General features: G+C 35.7%; 2 protein-coding genes across 7 annotated transcripts in view; one reads left to right on the plus strand and one right to left on the minus strand.

Moving 5' to 3' along the window:
- Positions 1-545: 545 nt before the first annotated feature.
- The window catches only part of LOC136849678 (ninjurin-1-like), a 41,445-nt gene continuing 21,115 nt past the window's right edge, over positions 546-20,875 (minus strand). Inside the window, exons 1-5 of one of the 6 annotated variants that reach the window (XM_067123020.1) lie at positions 13,556-13,646; positions 10,303-10,400; positions 9,958-10,147; positions 5,132-5,320; positions 546-4,950 (exon numbers count right to left, since the gene is read on the minus strand). In XM_067123020.1, coding sequence (XP_066979121.1) covers positions 4,720-4,950; positions 5,132-5,320; positions 9,958-10,147; positions 10,303-10,394 — 702 coding nt within the window. In that variant the 5' untranslated portion in view covers positions 10,395-10,400; positions 13,556-13,646 and the 3' untranslated portion in view covers positions 546-4,719. The other 5 variants (XM_067123017.1, XM_067123018.1, XM_067123021.1 and 2 more) reach the window with 5 other exon arrangements.
- The window catches only part of LOC136849677 (uncharacterized), a 193,692-nt gene continuing 193,134 nt past the window's right edge, over positions 20,318-20,875 (plus strand). Inside the window, exon 1 of the mRNA XM_067123015.1 lies at positions 20,318-20,338. The gene's annotated coding sequence lies outside the window, so the exon portion shown is untranslated. The remainder of the gene's footprint in view (positions 20,339-20,875) is intronic.

Genomic DNA, 20,875 nt, shown 5'->3' on the forward strand with positions numbered 1-20,875 from the left:
GTGAGTTAGAAACTATACCTATGTAATTACTTGGTAACATACTTATATGAACACTAAATTATTAGGTACTGCCATGTAGTGTAAAAGACTATGTCATATTTCTAGGACTGCTTAGGGCTTTGCAATGGATTTGCTCTGCAATGAGGGATACAAAATGGAGCACTGTAAAGTTAATGACCTCAAACACACTTGTTGGGAAGAGACCATAAGCTGCAGAGAACCAAGAGTTACAATTGAAGTACACTACAGGTGGTAACCATTTTAAGGGTATGAGTTGGAACCTAGCCTTTCAGATTTTGGCTTATTCTGGGACTTCCACAATAAGTTCCAATGCAGTTCAATATTTGAAAATCACCACTTAAAACAGTGGTAATATTTAGCCACTTATATTCAAGAGGATTTCAGCCTCTACAGGGAACCTCTGTATAAAACCAATAACATTCATACTATCTTCGTTAACTGATTCAACAGACACAAAAACTAAAACATCTAAAGGCATATTTAACTACTGTGTATAGCAATGATTAACAAATAATACACCATGATAAAAAAATCTGCAATATATTTTGAAATACCACCAGTGACAATATTCTTATTAAACTTGCCCTCAACAAAGCACCACACTATTAGCTACAATTCTGGTTATTGGCACTACATAATAATAAGACTTTAGACTTAATCCATCTGCTGTTCCTTCACATTTAACCAAATAAATGAAATGCTTAATTTATGAAATTATTGTAAGTCTGGCTAACCTTTAAAGATAACCCTGTTTTATTACTTTCTTCATATGGTATACATACTGGTTGGGCCAGAAGCTGAGCCACATATACTTGTGTACTGTACAGAATTTTTAGCTTTTCCCACACTTTGAGTTCAAGACATATTTAATCAGTGATGAATACATTAAGTGTTCTATAGAAACTGTGCAGTATATTAAGATTTTTGTTAAAAAGCATACATAAGAAACATATACAGTATATCTTGCCCTCTTCTTTCTGTAGCCTGCAGTGGCAGGTTTCATCATGTACAGGCATATCATGCCCATTTCCTGTGCTGCATGAAAAAGAAATGTTTATATTTGACAGCAGTATTCCCCCACTCTTCAGACTCTTTGTGATTTCACTATCTCTTAAATGTTGTTCTTGCTGAATTCTTCTCCAAACAATATAGTTTTTGAAGTGAGTTTAGTTTTGTAACCTACATCAAGCATATTAAGTCAAGTGATTCAAATCGTTCTCTCTTACTATTTGGAAAAGGTTGGAAAAGCTAAGTTATGTTACAATTCTTAGATAGGTTTGTCAGAAAGGTTTGCTGGTTCCAACCAGTTCAAATTCTGTTTTAAGTTTATATGTACATTTATCCTTTGATTATGGACAAGAGGACATGTTGAAACCATCAACTTACGTGTGAAATTCATGAAGCTCAATTTCCAAGTCTTCGAGTTGAATACTAACTACATCTATCAAGATATGTCACCCACGCATTTCTAATTATGTGGCAAAATTTCTGACAGTTCAACTTGGCTTTAATTAAGCAGGTTGTATTTATAAAGCAAGACTGCTGTTGCATATAAACATAAAAACACTGCAGCATTTATATAAAACATGGACTAGGATTGTCTATATACAACAGAACAGCTTCACACTATGCTAGTAACTTTATTTCTTAAATTACTACTGCTGCCATTTATTCAGTGAGGTAAGAAGCAATGAATATCCTCTTTCTTGCTCTAGAATTAAACAAAATACCTAAATAGTCTTGCTTTAGTCCAAAACAAAGACTAGATGAGGAGAACATTTCCTGTTGTCAGAAGTCTTTATGTAAATCAAATTTTACCTATGCACATCATCTAAGTACAGAATCAGTAATATTTAGGTACAGTTTAACCAGATCACAGAGTTAAAATGCAAAATATCTATAAGTAAATAGTATCTGAAAAATAATTTCAGTTAACCTTTTCACAATACATGCAGTGCTTTTCAACTTTGCAAATACTATACAGTATATAAAGATGTCTAGTTTCAAAGTCAGGCTTGATGGGATTTCAGCCTTGAACCATTTACAACATTGAAAAGTGGGAGTTGGAGTGGCTGGACAGCCAGATGGAGATCCAGACAATAAAGATGATGATGTAAAAGGATCTAAAGGTTATTTGATAACTACTGGCTGCATATGAGGACTCATAAGCATGACAGTAATAAACAAGAAATGGGAATATCTCAATACAGTATTCAAGTACAGTATAATATGAACAGCAAATGGATTATAGTCATGAGAATGAAATATAAATTTCAATACTGCAGATAAAATACAGTACTGTATATTACTTGGAAAACTAAGGAAAAATGCAATACTAAGTAGATCTAACTCTTGGCACCTGCTGGAGATTATTTAAATTGTGAAGAGAGTAAGACAAATATTTTTAGGAAAATAATTATAAAAAGCAAAATATTAAATAAACAGGCTTGTGAATGTCTTTTCATACCTTGTGCATCTTGCAAAACCAAAAATTAATGAAAATTTACCATGCACTTGTTCAAAACGCATTGAGGGTTAAGAGATCTGATAAGGTCTCACTAGTTCCAAGTATGGTTGGATTATTGATCTGGTAAAATTTTACCAGCTAAAAAGTCACACAATTACACCAAAATTATGGCATTTTAAATTTGTACTTCAATTCCATCTAAATGTGAAAAGTTAAGAGCTCTTTAAGCTGTTCCAGGGGTGCACTGTACAAGCCACCTTAGGTATGTTTTAGGCACTGGGCAGGTTTTATATAAAATACATCAGAGAAGTTGAACATCTTTAGCATTCTGACTTCTTAACATATTACAATTTGTGTTATTGCTGGTAAAATGGCATACAGTGCTTTCAATAAATATATGTATATAACAAACTGTAACAAATACAGAATAAACAACAAATATAAAAGTTCCATTAAATGGAATATATACTAAATATATGTGCTCTTTATAAACAGATATAAATATACAGTAATTCATAAACAAACATGATTTCTAAAAGAGAATTTTGTTCCAGACAAATATAAATACAACAGCTATTTCAATTTCAAATTTAAAGATGCTGATATACTGCAATAACAAATAAATACAAAACATTGTTTTCTAAAATGGCTTGAACCTGAAATACAACAACAACAAAACAAAACAGAACCTGTACAAGGGTATAGGGTAAAACACAATGGTTGATTTTATCCATAATTCAGTCTTGTCATGAGTTTAGTATAGGCAGCAATAAAATGGAAGAATAACTCAGTCAACTGAAAAGAAAATGCCAGCACTTGAGGTATACTGTTAACAATACTAGCACATGGCATTTAGCTAAGTTACCAGAATTTCTGCCCTAATGGTAAAAAACAAATTTCTCTTATCCATTAACAAAATAATGTACAACCACTTCTGTTCAAGGAAAAACAGTTTCAATTTCTACTTTTTGTCCTAGATAAAATAAAATCTCAGCAATAAGAGATTTGATGAAAAATTGCCTTTCAAAATTATTCAGAGTAATACCAAAATGTTAAATTTACATTTTTTATTGTCCTCAAAAAATGACAACATAATTAACTAATTCTTTAAAAATATGATGTACGTACACTCTAGCTAAGCTATCTCTCTGTGACAAGGCAATTTTGGAGTTCTTGGCTAAATCTTACAATTCTAAAACTAATGAAAACTGTATGCTTTACTTACACAAACCAATGGTTTATGGACCTCCTACTCTTCTAAAAAACACAATATTAAAATCTACCTAATAAAAGAAAGCAAAAAAACACCTCAGTATAGAGCAAAATGAACAGGTAATGTTTAGTTCTATTCAGTTTGGATCAATTGCACAGTACTTCCTCATTACTTAACCTCCCTGAAGCAAAAGGAATTACTATCAATCATGAATAGCATATTTAACAAACACATCATAACAGCTTTCTGTTCCCTTCTTTATACTTCACCATACAGTACATGACAGCAAGTCCAAATGACAAGTGACAGCACATCTTAGTATAAAATATTTGTCCAGACTGGTAAAAATCTTGTGAAAAATTGTTCACATACTGTATATTTCCAAAAGATAAAAAAAAATTACTGTAATTCAATGTCACAATAAAGAATCTGATTGAACACATTAATAAATTTCAAGGAATTTTTCCAGCTGCAATACCAACGACAATAATGACTATTAAATGCCTACAGTTGGCTTCTTAAGGCAATAAAGTAAGTGCCAGTTGACAGCCTGTGTTACAAAATGCCCCTGTATCAGGTATGAGCTACTGAAAATAACTGTCTTTTATGAGAATCAACTCTAATTTGAGCATCTGAAAACGGTTATCTATGTCAAATTTTTCAAATATTCTACAACGTATAAATATATAAACACTAAAAAACAAAACTTATTAGTACAAAATTACCAAAATATATGACTCTCTTATGATTTGCCTAAAGCATCATGTTAGTACAAAATCAACAGAATACAGTACAGTATTACAAGATCTCATTGTGTACTCCTAAAACACATAAATATCATAAAAAAGCACCGTGACAATAGTGTCCACTATTTTTGTATTAGGGAATTTACAAAAACACACTTATCAACCACTATCTGAAATTTAAAAACCTAAATATATCAGGTTACTGAATCCGATAATCAAAAGTTTTAATCCTGGCATATAATATACTCTGACCTAAGAAAACAGGGGAGGCATCACTGTTGAATTATTCTCTCTGTGACTCTTTCAGTAGACTCGGCTAAGGCACTTCTCAGGAGGGCAGGACTCATGGGTTCAATAGCAAATGACGAAATGAACACATTAATGATGGTGATTAGAAAAACTCCAAGTACAACCCAGTTATTCAACCTGTCAGCTTTCACTGCATGGTGCTCACGAGACACATCATACCTCCCCATAAATATAAGGGCAATGCCTATAACCAACTGAAAAAGAAAAAATGCAGCTGCTTTTACATCAAGGTAATTAACTAAATTTAAGAGAGATCCAATCAACTGCATGGCTTAGATATTTACGCAGTTGGTAGGAACTATAAACGAGGCCAAAAACATATGGCTGTAAAATATATATCAAATATGCCATCAAAAAAACAGTCTCATTCCATACCTGCATGATAATACTGATAATGATGAGAACCATGCTGACATAGTAATTAACATCATTATTGCCATACTTCCCGGATTCAATCACATAACGGAGCTGATTTGCATTGGCAGTAAGCAAAGCTAAATCCATCATCCCTTGAGCAACAGTCTTCTTTGTTGCATAAGTATTGACATCCAGTGGCTTCTTTCCCTATATTTAGAGCAAATATTTAGTAAATAACTAATAAAACACCAAAATATTTCACCTTAATTCATAAGCACACAATCTTTCAACATTTAGTCTTGTTGTATTATAAGCATTCATAACCTGATCTAGGAACTTTTACACTGCCGATACGAAAGAACAACTCACTAGATAGTTAACATACCAAATAATGATTTTATCCCTTTTAGTCAGGATTATTCCTCTCTTTGTCTAGGTAGAAAGAGGAATAATCCTCTAATTAAAAGGGATAAAATATAAATAGATCAGGTTTTTAAAATTAATTTAAATGAATTCAGATAAATCAATTATAAGTAACTAAATGGATAAATTTAACTATGATTTATATAGGGACATGGTCTTCTAAAGGGTAACAAAAGGACTCTATGGTATAGCCTATACTTGAACAGTAAGATATCCCACAGCTAATACTAAATCTATAATTCCCTGTAAAATCTAGCCTTAACTAAATGTATTTTAATACTAAAGTCTAATTCAAGGGGATTTATCCACAAAATGCAACATGCTTACAATGGTAGTCTAGCAAAAAACCATCATCATAATGTAGTTAATAAAAAAAGAAGTGTTCATTGAGGTATTACTCCATTTGTGTTATATATACTACTGCACAATTTGTTCTGTAACAGATTCTGATTTTGGATACTATTCATCAGTCCTAGATAATCCCCAGAGCATAACTAACAAAGATATATTATCCAATGTTCTAGATGTCCAGTAAATCACTGAATACGAGACCATACATATTTTACTGCATATGAAATTAGTCAAGCCTAAGAATGTTGGTTTCTCATCATCATAAACCTTTGTATGTCAGTATTTCCCCTTCAGGGATCAGATGAGTTCTCTCCATGCTCCTCCATCCTATTCTTCTCCTGCCTGAGCTCCCCTTTCTCGAAGATTCCCCGAGCCTTTCCACAGGTTGTCTTCCTGCTACTTCCATATCACCTGCTTTTCTGACCAACTGTTCCTCATCCCTTCTCATCACATTTCCAAACCATCTCAATCTCAGAAATTCAAGTTTTTTTTTTTTTTTTTTTCATCCTCTTGCCACCAGATCTCTACCAATTCCTAATTCATAACAAAATCCTCCTACCGTACTCCAGCCATGAATTTCAAAATTCTAAGGTCACACCTTTTCAAAATCTCCTCCATTTGCTCAAGTAGCAAATATGAACTAGAAATATTGATTTGCTTCCAAACACATTTCAATGTATAGAATTAAAATCACTATATACTCTCCATATAATGTATACCCCATTTTGACATAAGCATGAAAGAAACCTGCCATACACGCACACCAAAAACCTTAGCAAAATTAGTAATGTAGCACAAAAAACATAGTGAAGCACTCAACACTAGACACCATTCCTTTCACATTAAATCCCAAATTATTTCCTTCTTATAATTACAGTACTGTACTATTATTCAAAACATGAACCCTGTTCATATAGAACAGGCCCACATGGCCAGTGACTTGAAAATCAAGCTTCCAACGAATATGGTGTTCATTTGAAAGAAGCAACAGAAGGTAACAGGAAATACAGAAACAGATCAGTTATTACAAAAGAAAAATAAATTAAATTATAACCATAAAAATATCACAATTTATAAGTAATTTTCTATTTTTCCTAAGTTTACATAACGACAAAATTTGGAAGTAATTTGTATTTTTCCAAACATAAAAACCTAAGGTCTTTACACAAGAATTACATTTAGTGAGAGCTGGAGCAGGCTATTCTACACAACAAGGTTGTTTGGTAGTTGAACTACCAGCGAGAGGGGTGAGTACGCTCACCACCTCCCTTTGCTGAGTTGCACAACCACCTGCCTTACATCCCTCATTCAGAGCAGACGCATTTCATCGCCTTCCTCTGCCTGATGTTTGCCAGCTGCTCTCTGCACTTCGTCATGGTTTTTCCTGTTGTGTTGTGCTTTGTTATACTGATACACTGGTATATCTGTTCTTGTTTTCTTGGTCCTTGCAATGCAGACCCAAGAATCATCTAAGCCTTTACCCCGTCTGTGCCCTGGTGTAGGGAAGCCAAGTTGACCCACACGCTGTTTGCACTAGATGTCGCAAGCGTGTGTGCTCCATTACTGACACTTGTACAGAGTGTCGTAATTGGTCTCCCGAGCAGTGGATGTGGTTTGCTGGAAAAAGGAAATCCAAGAGGGCTGCCCATCCGTCCTCGGAGGGGAATTCTCCTCCGAGGACACCGGGTAGCTCCCTGTCTCTTACCATGCGACTCCCCATTGCTGCTACCTCTTCTAAGGGAGAGGTCACTCCCCGATGTTCCCCTGTTGCTTTGGCAACGAGTGGTTCACAGGGGGAGGGCAGAGGTCGATTACAATCGCTCGAAGGCTTCTTTCGTTTGGTCAGGGGGAAAGCAATCTTCCCCTGGGCAAGGGGAGGCAACAATTTTAAAGTAATTTTTATTTGTCTATTTTTCCTATGTTTACAAACCAGTCTGTTATATGAGTATCCTTCTGCATGAGATGGAAACAGCTGTAGAACTTTGTATCAAGGTGATAAACTTGTAGTCACAGGGTACCCACATCCACCTGCAGTCTACAAGCACGTTTCCCTTCAGCCTAAGGGAAGGAGCTGGAAGGCTGAGGCTGCATAACTAGAAAAAAAAAACCTAATATCTATTCCTAAAGAAATACAAATCATTTCCATTTATACAGAAGACTCACTCTTTAGGTAGGAGGTCATCTCTGTCAACTGACTGGGAGTTGAAAACCCACCTGAAAATGCCATGATCCCAGTCGCAATAGCAAGCATGGGGTGTAATGACTCTTGTAACCTCTTACTTGGTCTGGTATAGGGATTCCTGAGCAGTTGGAGCCTGGGCCCAAGTGAGAATGAAGACCTTCACTCAAGGAAGGAAAAGGTTGGACAACCATGTGCTACCCCCATAAGGGTTGCACAAATTAGAAGGCAGCTATATCTTGGAACATATATAGCTACACCATTGCATGTCACCACATAGTTAAAAGGAAGAGCAAAGAGTCATATCTTAGTCGGCAATGCCCCTAGACAGGTTGCTTGACTGAGTAGTCACCTAAAACTACACCTTGTTCAGCACATACTCGGGCCAAGCTGCTGCTCTGAAACCGAGTAAAAAAGAGAATGGATATATGACAGTCACTCTACCCCAGCTTAAAGCTCTAGAAGTACCTGAGGTAAGATGCTTTTATGTCCAAAAGGAGCTAATGCTTACACAACTAGTTCAGCAGCCTCCAGGTCCCAGAAAAAAGGAGTCTGGAAACCTGAGGGTAAAGTCCTCAGTAAGACGAGGTAAACTTAATATAGTTGGATCCTTCTGACACTTGCTCTTATCACCCGTCTTACCAAGGTTACTCCAAAATGCCAGGAATGGTTCCATGACCCTGACTTCGTGAATTTTTCCAAGCTGCACAGCTGACTATTTGTTTGGCATGTTGTAAGTTAGTTGGAAACATCAGAAACCCAAAGAAGGTGGGTGTTTCAATAACTATTTATTCTTCTGCTTGCTAGTATTAGCAAGGGGCACTGACACTTGATATAAGAGATTGGATCCTACTTTAGTAACACAGTTGGCTCTCACTGGGCAAAGAAGTCTCCTCTAGTGAAGGCTCTGTCTGAAGCCTGTCTTAAGGCCTCACAAAGAGCCCAAGATAGGCTACAGAGGATGAGAGTCCTGTCCCTCCTTGGAGGCTGAAGTCCTGGGAGGGCAAGACTGACTGAAGCTCCTAACTGGCATAGACAACTCAGCCACAATCGGGTAATCTATACACTTCAGTCTGAAGGCAGTTAGTCTTTCCCCACAGTGACTGAGAGGAGCTTGATTTGACAAAGGTAGACAAGGAGATTCGAGAATGCTCAATGGAACTCCGATCAGAGATAGTCCTCTGGGTCAACAAAGAAAATGGTCCACTTCCCCTGGAGGCTGCCAAGAGCCAGCCAAACAGTAAAAACCACTTGGCATGGAATCATGATGCAGTTGATCACCCAATGGGACAGAAATAGGAGTTACGGAATAAGATGTAAAAATCAAGAAAATACTGCAGGGTGAAACAGGAATATGGCAACAAAGAACAGAACAATGAGAGACCTCAGTTAGTTGCCTGGTGATCACCAGTTATTCTGGGAACTTGAACACACCCTCCCCCACAACTCAAAGAGATTTGTGCCAACCCTACCTACGTCATATGTCCCACCCATTCCACCAACAGGTAGGCAAATACCATCGCCAACTCCTGAAGAAAGAAGGCATTAGTGCAGCAAAATGTCTTAACTTGACTATAACTGAATAAAAAGTGCTTGATGATGGTAGGTGAGTAAAAGGTTTCCCCAGCTCATCCACCTAACACCAGTTAATTACCTTTCTTACTAAGTTTCAACAACTGATTCCAGGTCATGCCAAGAAATACTCCTACATAATAGGTCATGGTTCATATTCTTGGAGGAACAATACATTTTCATAAATCACTGAATCACACTCATTAACTGGTAAGCTTATTCTACTAAATCTTGCTACAATTTCTAAAGTTCAATATAACTCTTAATAATTATAAACACAGCTCTAAGCATACAAAAATATAAACCCACAAGAACTTACAGGTTTACCCCCAAGCGCTGGATCTGTAGGCACTGGGATATACCCTCCCCTTCCAGGACCTGGGGCAGGAGATGGGGACCGAGGAACTGGTGTGCGGGGACCTCCATTTGTAGGTTTATCGATGCTAGGACCTTCAAAGCCATCATCGATCCCATCATCTGCACCACGCCTGGGATTGCCATTTTCCTCCCTGAAAAAATATACATACAGTACAATACTCATCACTGTACTAGCTGTATACATACTGTATATATATGCATAAGACCAAGTTATACATAATGTTACAGAACAATACAGTACTGTACATGAAAAGAGAAAAAACAAAAACAAAGAACTAAGACTTACCCAATTATTTCAACATCTGTTTCTCTGATATTTGCCATTGGTGCAAGTTCCACATTCCACATAGTGGTTCTCCGACGAAGGGATCTGGGCATCCAAGCCTATATATACAGAGGAAATGTGTAAGAACAGAGATGTATGGAAAAATCTTGAGACAGGAAAAGGAAAATCTGTAACCTTTATGAAGCAAATGCAAATAAGCTTGAACAATATCATGGAGTAGTCTTTGGAATACTGTATATGGTGTGTTTATGCCCAGCATGTATAAATGAACTACTGTAATAGTAAGGAGACAGAGGAAGAATAACTTTAGAGATACTGCAAAGAATTTCTGTTACCTCTGTGACATACTGGACTGTGCAGCTGGAACCGAGGGATCAAGAGCAAGAAGAAAGGGTAGAAACAACATGGATAAAATTAGAGATTGCAGAACTTTTGGTGTCTACATCTTTTATTTATAAAGCAATTGAAGTCTTTCATCTGTAAAGCAGTATAAAGCAGGTCACATGTTTAAGACCTGTACCTCTCTGTGGAGTAGAGACATACTCTTACAAAGAATGATGATAAGTCAGTAAAAAAAAAAAAATTATAATTCTGAGGGAGGAGCAGACCTAGGAGGACCTAGGAGGTATATATATATATATATATATATATATATATATATATATATATATATATATATATATATATATATATACATACATACATACATACATACAACAATGTATATATAATTTATGTATGACTCAAAATAATGCATTATTTTAACATTATCAGCAACATTTCCTGCCTTTGTCTTATCAAAAAGACCACATCCTCACTGCTGCGACCCTTCACACACCTGTGTGATAAAAATTCAAATATATCACACAACTCATGGGCCATTGGCTATACCCTGATGACATGAAATGACTTCATATGGTCTAACTTATGTTTTTCTAGTTTTATTACCGGGGTTACAAAAATCAATACAGGGCAATGGATTCATCAGGTTTCTGCCTAATCATATTCTAAAATGAATAGGACGTGTAAAAAGTCTACCAGCTTGGATCTAAGAACTATTCAAGAAAATAATTTATGTTCCACACAACAAAATAGACTATGTAACCACCTTACAAACCCTACAAGAATTACCCAGTTACCCCAAGTGACCCTTATAAAAAACACACATGCTTTACTTTGATCCTGTTATTGTTCGGATAGCCTATGCTTGACATAATCAGTACCCAATGGTATGTAGTACTTACTTTTCGTGGTTCGAAAAATTACGGTGAACCTTCCAAACTCTGTTCTAAGCGTAAAGATTTGGCTACGATAGCTAACATGCTAAAACCTTACCTTAAGGATGCAATTGCACTAAACTTGCCTTTCAACTAAAGACTGATTGAATTTAGCGCAGGAATCAATTCATGTAACATTTCTGCAGTAAACCGAAAGCTAAATTTGGGCTAACTTTAGTGTAAAATAGTAGAATTACAGGAAGCAGCCTTACCTGGCTACGTTAGGCTAAGCTGACCTTGCACCTATAAACTTGAATGTGTCATGGCCTAAGGAAATAATTAAGGGAACGGCTATATTACCGTTTCGAATAAAAGGTTTACTGACCAGCACTAATAAGACATGTGACAAAGCCCCGAGCTGTGGAGCCTTCGTGTTTTTTTTTTCTTGTTTTTTGTAGGCAGTTTTCAGCTTATAACCCACCAAAAATCACATGGTAAAATGAATCTACATCTTTAACCTTAGCCACTCAATCGTTATCAGTGATGTTGCAAAGTGGTCATCACAAAATCTTAAGTAATGTTGAATGAACCGTTTTGAATTACGTCACTCGTATAAGAATCCAACACCCGCCCACCGACTGTCAAGAGGTCACCCACTACCCAAAATTTCACGCTTTAAACACTAAATCTTCTCCTCCGATAGGACTGATACTTACTTCTTGCTAGAAACGAGACTTATTAACAACAGACTAACACCAGTCCTCGACGATGACTGCTCAAATGCCAACGGAAATGGTGAAATATTACGGGAAACAAGGACTTACCCACGTTATCCTCTGCCGCCACTCGGGCTCTGAGTCCTGTTGACTGTTGTTGTTTGTAACTTTTGTGTAATATTCCGTTTTCTATCAAGCGGCGTTACGAGACATGAAATTATCCTCCGAGCGTCTAACTCACTTGATTCAGCGAATCATTTTTCTTCTATTTACGCCCAGTAAAATATTTTGTTTCAGTTCAGATTCATAGCAATGGCATAGTTTCCTATATTTATTATGACTCAAATGTTACTACACAGCCGAGTAAGGAAAATAAAAAAACCAGAGGACTATTTTTACACGGGACTGCTGCCAAAAGAACGTTCGACGTAGGAGAATAATCGACGACGTCTTTAGGAAAATAAGGGTGTCACAGCACTAGTAAGCCTGTGCGTATATATATTTTTTTACATCCTGAAGATGTGGTTAACCCTTTGTTTAGAAAACTAGATACGAAACATGTTCATGAAACATTGTGGATCATGAACTTAATTATGGCAGGGTATTGTGTAAAGATTAAATTGAGGAAATATAAAATTAATTTTGTATATATGCCACTGTGAAAGTTACTGATTTTGCTGTCACAAGTGCTCCAGATATTTCGGTTATAAAGAAATTATAGAACATGATTACGTACAACTTTTTGTGAATTCAGTGAAAGGAACCTCGATGAAATGACTTCCCAGTAAGCACTTGACTTCGCGCCCAAGGTCCATTTAAAACCAGGAATTGGGGTACCGTACAGAGAATTACACTGGCTGCTCGGATGATGAATGTGGTAAGATACGCTAAAGACGTTCAATTAGTAATAATTGCATCAGACCGCAAGCAAGAGAGATAGCAAAGAATACGGTATCCAAACGAATAATTGTGATCATATCAGATTAGCAAGAATGTCAGCTTGGCAAACCGCTCGTGAGATGCGTCACTCAAGTAGCATTGTAGGCTACGGCAGTAGAATACCGCTGCTAGATTATTGATTTAAACCAAGTCCAAAAAAGACATTAAAATGCTTCACGTTTGAATACATTTGCGTAGGATGAGACAGAAAATATTCTGAACGTGTTTTGAGTGGTTTCATCCAACAACCTCGCCGAGGCCCTGCCGTCTAGGTGGTACACGTTTTGACAGAACAATGAACAAACACTTCTAACTATCTCTCTCTCTCTCTCTACAACCAACATCAGTAGTCTACAACTAGGCACATAACTCACTACTTACGTCCGACAACCACAACAGGTACCCAATCAACTGCTGGAGCCAACAGATGCATCATGCACACTAGATTTTTGGGAACACCCTTCAGTCTTCCTCATCTATCAGTTTGAGAGAGTTCGGTTTCGTTGCCGTGGCATATTAAAACACACACCCACCATATATATATATATATATATATATATATATATATATATATATATATATATATATATATATATATATATATATATATCGACCCAGGATACAATCTCGAAGGCGAAGGGAAAGGGCACCATTGTTACAATTAGTATATTATGCCGACGTTTCACGACGATTGCTATCGTCGCATTTTCAGGGCTGCAATGATTAAAAAACCTTCTTACAAAAAGTCACATTAAAACATCGATATATACATATAAATTATAAGACAAATAAAAACAGGGGGAATAGGCATAGGACATACCTAAATACCTAAACCGCAGTAGTAATAAGACTAAAACATAAGTTTTCTCAAGCAGAGGTTGTTTGAGTATTTAGTGTTGGACCATCTTCTTTATAATACTAGATTCTAGTATACTGAGGTCATTTTTCATTTTGGGCTTGTCCTGTTATGGAAAAATTTATTCCCCCTGTTTTTATTTTTCTTATAATTTATATGTATATATTGATGTTTTAATGTGACTTTTTGTAAGAGGGTGTTTTAATCATTGCAGTCTTGAAAATGCGACGATAGCAATTGTCGTGAAACGTCGGCATAATAAACTAATTGTAACAATGGTGCCCTTTCCCTTCGCCTTCCAGATTATATTATATATATATATATATATATATATATATATATATATATATATATATATATATATATATATATATATATACACACGATGTATATATGCAAAGTGCTTACCGCAAGAGGAATGAAATTCTTGGTATCAATCCTGACGGGTGAAAACCACTGTGCTTCAGTCCTCTGGGCCACACACACACTCACACACACACACACACACACACACACACACACACACACACACACACACACACACACACACACACATATATATATATATATATATATATATATATATATATATATAATATATATATATATATATATATATATATATATATATAAAAGTAAGAGTCGGCTTTGTCGTTTTGGCAGTTGCGTAAATCAGTCACTACTCAGTTAACGCTTTAATGTTAAGTCTGTCTCATAACGTAGAAAGACACGGGCTTTACGTTTTACAAACAAGCAGAACCATTGATTATTTCCTGTAAGACTTGCGCGGCAACGGTTTAGTTTATCGAAGGAAGAAAGACTTCGCAAATCATTTGATTGTCTGATTCATAATACCCTCGTAGCGTCTCCAGAAACATGAATCGTGATGCGTGCTATATAACCCCATTCAGAATCTTTATGATTCTAGAGCAGCATAACGATAGCATAGATCGTATCACATATCTTTACCTATATTGCTCGGATGAGTTTTTTTTTTCTCCTCAGAACCTTTAGCAAGGATAAGTTAAAGAAGCTTGACAACTAAGAAGAAGAGTAAGATCGAAAGGAACGTGTAAAAAAAAAAATAAAAATAAAAATGAAAAAAACTTATAGCAGCGTTTCTCAAAACTAATGCCCAGAGTATCTGGTCTAAATATAAAGACCACATGCTTTATAAAGATAAAAGTGCAGAATGTATTATATTCAGAGAGAGAGAGAGAGAGAGAGAGAGAGAGAGAGAGAGAGAGAGAGAGAGAGAGAGAGAGATGTAAGTTGGCCGATTGAGCGAAGCGGGAAGCGAATTTCGTAGGAAGGATTAGTTGCAAATAAAGACGCGTGTTGGAAAAAGGTAAATAAAAGACAATTATCGAAGAGACACCAGTTCTCCCTTGTGTGTGATAGAATATAGTGAGTGAAAAGGCGAAGTTACAGGAAGGCACTGGTTTAGCTGAAAAATAGAAAAGATACGAAGAGTGAGGAAGACTAATTTTTCATTTCTGCAGTGACTTGACATTTTTTCCAAACTGTTTAATTCAGAAGTCAGATATCATATCATAAATCAATCATATCATATTACAAAATGTTCATGTAGAGTGTCTGCCTCGGGGTGAGACGTTCTGAAGGTGTGTCATGCAATCAAGCTCTAAATGTACTCGCACGCAATCTATTCTACTCTGTGCTGGAGAACTGCTTGGTTGTCTGCCCTGCCACTCACAAAATATCACAAATTGAGTTTTCAAGACTGAAGCTTAAGGATGCCATACTTTCTTTGAAGTAACGTACTTCTTACAAATTTGTAGTCTTTTAAACAATACAACTGTTTACTGTTTCTTCTTTTTTTCTCCTGTCCCACTCCGCCGAAGGCACAGTGCGAGACCGCAAACTCACGTCATATACGAAATATACAGTACATAGTCTATACAAAGTAACTAAGGATGGGTTGATATAGTGTAGTGCAGTACAAATAAAAGCAGATTATTTGATCATACTTTACCATTACTTTGGGGTTAAGAATGCCGTTTCCTTGAATCTTGAGCTTTACTCTTTTTTTTTTTCTTAGAAAGATGGCATGTTGCGCTGAGTTGCCCGTGAAGCCAAGAAGAAGAAGAATAAGAAGAGAATGAAAAAGGAGAGTCATGCAATCTGAATAAAAAAAAAAAAAAACTAAACTCGAATGCAGTGTATCTAAGCCCTAAAAGCTGTAGTTCTCTAGTATCTCCCGTGCGTCTTTATACGACTGTATATTAAACTTATATAGTTTACTTTGTCACAAGTATGAAAAAGAAACGGTTATAGGCTAATATTCCATTTTTTCTTGTCACATGACGTTTTACCATTCGACGTCAGATCATACATAGTGAATCTCACATCGGCATTCTTTCATAATGGGGTTCCTCACTGCAGTTATATCCTTGCGCGCTCTCTCTCTCACTCTCTCTCGTTGGCGGCGTTCTACCTGACTTATCTTATCTTATCTAGCTTGAAATTAAGTGTTAAAAATTATTGATAGGATCGGTGATAAACTCCTTATCGCGCAGACCTATCTTTCCCATCTTCAAGATGAAGTGATGAATTTGGCAATTCTAATCAAATGAACCGCATCTGACAAATACTCTTGTTCCAAATATACTTTAGTCACGTTAGTTAGTCTATTATATCAATGCAAAGAAAAAAATACCGTGGCTGGAGACGCTAGGATTGACTACATCACTTGCGTTAGGAACCATTGCCCACGCACTTAGTTGTGAATGTTGGCAAGTTTTCTTAAAAATCTTTTCGATTATTCTACCTGATGTTTCATGTCTGAGTCAGTTGACATAAAAGACAAAAGTGTCATTTTGTAACTTCATTATCAAGATACAAAATATGAATCTGAGACAGCAGAATTGGACCACTGTTTTGATCTTACCATAGTGAATTTAACTAATAGCAATAAAGTACATTATTAGTATCATAACAACTTAGCATTGATGATAAGAATCAAAGAAAATGTTAAACTCCGATTCATGTATAGCAATAAAGTACATTATTAGTATCATAACAACTTAGCATTGATGATAAGAATCAAATGTTAAACTCACATTTGATGGCAAAAGAAATATGTTTCATTTATACTGGTTTTATACTGGTAAAGAGCAATTATTGTGGTGCGCGACTACGTCTGAAGCACCTCGCCTTTTTTTGGATCAAGTGGATACTTAACCAGATGATTTAACAATCTGGCACACGAGCAAAAATCCACTAACGTAGCTTCTATAAAGAACCCAAATGGCAGAATGAAGATAAAATGAGTTTTAGACAAATTAATTTCAAGCAGATGTATTTTACTCAGAGACAGACGTTGAGTCTAGAGATATACATTTTACATGAATAAGAACCGAAGATAAAGTGGCCATATAAAAGTGTAAATTTAATAGAATAAAAAATTATCTATGACAGCAGGTAGTATATATTCCAAAACAATTATAATGTACGTGATAATTAATAATTATTGTAACATACGTATGATTTACTCAAGAGCAAGATAAAGGCGAGGTGAGTGACGGATACATTCAGTCCGAGATAATGGAGGTGATTGGAGAGGAAATCGAAGATGCTTTGTAACTAACCGACCGATACAGATTTCTTGAGACTGGTTTGAAAGGAAGCGAGAATAAGATAAAAGAAAAGCTTTGAGAGAGAGAGTAGAGGTGTACAGTATTCGAAACAAGGCAAAGCTTAACAATTATAGAAAGTTAAAACGAACGCACGTGTACTGTAGATGTTTAGCAAAAAGAAAACGGAAAAAGACAACTCTTCGTTATCAAAGATCGCGCTGAAATTATATATATATATATATATATATATATATATATATATATATATATATATATATATATATATATATATATATATATGTATATATATGTATTTATATGTATATATATATATATATATATATATATATATATATATATATAATATATATATATATATATATATATATATATATATATATATATATATATATATAAGCAGCGAGAGAGACAAAGAGAGAGAGTCACTGACCATGACAATAATTATATTCGCTTAATCACGTGATTTGGCTGCAAAGAAACAAAGAAGAAATGAAAGAGAAAGTGATTGACATTCGTCATAACATTTCGACAGCCGGCAGTACGACAGTGTATGTGCGTGCACACAGGTCTTGCAATAACATCGATTCGTTCAACGACCAGCAAAGACCGGTTCGTTCTCGGAAACGACAGTCCAGAAAATCAACAACATTCGAGACACGGTAATTGAAGAAGAGTTAACAACGAAGGCATTCAGCATCAAGCCGGGGTCGTCATGAATATGCACATTTATTGACGCTTGATAATGTTATTCAGCTCAGGTTTTCTTTTTATTTTAATTGATCGTGATTTAAAATTGCTCTTAATGCAATACGTGAACTCATAAAGAACTTACTGTAAGTTATGTACTCACACATACATACCTATCCACTAGTACACGTAAGTCTGTGTGTGTGTTCTAGTCATAAACACTTAAATCTTGATCTTTATAAACATAAGTGTTTGAATAACCTCATATTCACCAGGAAGATTATAGGGAATTATTGTTTCGAATATGTGTCATCTACAAAAAAAAAAAAAAAAATAGTGTAGCTGCAGGGTAGAAGATTTCGTGTTTGCAAACCGCGGTAAGTAGTGGCCCTAACCCGATTCATGCATGCCCCTTTTCTTATATAAAGACAAATTATAAGAGGCAAATAATTCATGACTGTTTTCTTTGTCTAATCCTACAGAAACATGCATATAAAAGAGAGAGAGAGAGAGAGAGAGAGAGAGAGAGAGAGAGAGAGAGAGAGAGAGATCAGATCAGGCTTGTGTGACAGTGTAGGAGTAAATCCCGGTAAGAATTCTTTGTTCCGTGTCATGTTGGACTTGGCTGACTTCAGGAGCTGGACACAGTGACTATCTTACCAAGCACAGTAACGGTTAGCTTGGTGTGGGTTGCTTTAGATATATTAAAACCGATGAGAAAACAAAGAAACGGGAGAGAGATCACACTTGACGCGAAACCAGAGCGCCGGAACGCTCAGCGTTTTGTTTTCGTGAATAGAATTCATTTTGGACTATGGAAAATTTCGTTTTAGTCGTATAGTTCTTAAGTCAACACTGCTTGAGACGAGTAATTGCTTCTAATGACATTACCGATTACACTTTATCCGTGTGGAACGAAACAGTTTGGTTAGCCACACCTCAAACATCCCGTAATCTGCCGCATTCCATACCATCCACCACCTCAATGGCTCTTGTTTCTAGTCTCATTACGTCTCTGAATAAATAGCAAACCGGTCAGTGCCCCGGCTTTTCTAAAAACATCGTATACCAACCCATTTATTCATCCTAGTTTTCGTTTAAACTAAATGAATCTTGTCCTTCTTTCGCATGTGGTAACATTATATATATATATATATATATATATATATATATATATATATATATATATATATATATATATAGAGAGAGAGAGAGATATATAGAGAGCACATTAAAAAAGGAAAGTGCACTTAAAAACAATAACAATATGCAAAGCTAAAAATTAGACGAACAAGATGAAAGAAGTAAATATATATATATATATATATATATATATATATATATATATATATATATATATATATATATATATATATATATATATATAAACAATAGGTGTGCTTAATGAAGAATAGCAGTAAGTGAACATAGTTAAAAATAGTCGTGAAAGTGTGCCAGGGAAGTGAAACCTGAGACTATGGAAGACTAAAGTATGGCATAGACCACATAATCCTTAAACATTAGCAAGCGAAAGGCAACTGAATGTTACAACTAAAGAACACGAACAGCCACATCCTGGTTATAAACTGTATTGTCCGTTAGTGAGCTTGCAATCAGCTTAGTAGAAAGAACAGGGAAAAGCTTCTCAACGGCTCATGCATGTGACGTAGTTCCAGAACATACATACATACATAGGTTCGGAGAGGGAATGAGTGGAGAGGAGGGGAAGGTTTTGTAAGATGATCAAGTACTTACATTTAATAGCTCCATCTTAAGAGCATCGTAGCCTCGATATTTATTTATTTATTCATATTTTTGACGAAATTGGAATTATATATTTATATCCTTAAACCGGCATGATCGTATGGATATCACCGTAGTGAAAGAAAAAAGTCAATAGAATCAAATATATGATGAGATATGGCAACTTGAGAGTGATTGACACATAGGCAGATGGTCCATCTCGTCTCCGAGTTTGTCATAATCGGCTCCAATCGAGAAAAGGTAAGAAAGCGGCTCGTGTACTGTGCCTTTCGTTGTTTGCATCTAACAGTTTCTTTGATTGTTCTTTTGTTTTGTTTGTGTGTGTGTGTGTTTATGAGTCGTTAACTAAAACTCACCTCTTTTAAACGAAATATAAAAAAATAAATAAATAAAAAGTGGGACAAAACCGCTTTTACGTTGGTGAAAACGTAAACCACAGGATGTGTATATTCACGTTCTTAGATCTGGTTCCGATAGGCAGGCATCCACCCGTTGTTGTTGATGTAGATTCGTTAAACAGAGTTTGATTTTTTCTTTTGTCTTAAAGTCTGAAGTTATTTCATTAACGATACTCAAAGGATGTGGACATAACTCTTCTTTGTGAAATCGTTTTTTCTCTCTTTCTGCCTATGCCTAAATATTTTCCTTGAATTAAAACCACAATAAAGCATATGAAAACTGGGAAAACGAGAATATTTGCCTGGTTTCATTAAGACAGGATGGACGTCAGTATATGCATGTCCTTGAGTAAGGACCCATGCACTAACCGAATAAGGG

This window comes from Macrobrachium rosenbergii, chromosome 21 (assembly GCF_040412425.1).
Source record: "Macrobrachium rosenbergii isolate ZJJX-2024 chromosome 21, ASM4041242v1, whole genome shotgun sequence".
Classification (NCBI taxonomy): Eukaryota; Metazoa; Arthropoda; class Malacostraca; order Decapoda; family Palaemonidae; genus Macrobrachium; species Macrobrachium rosenbergii.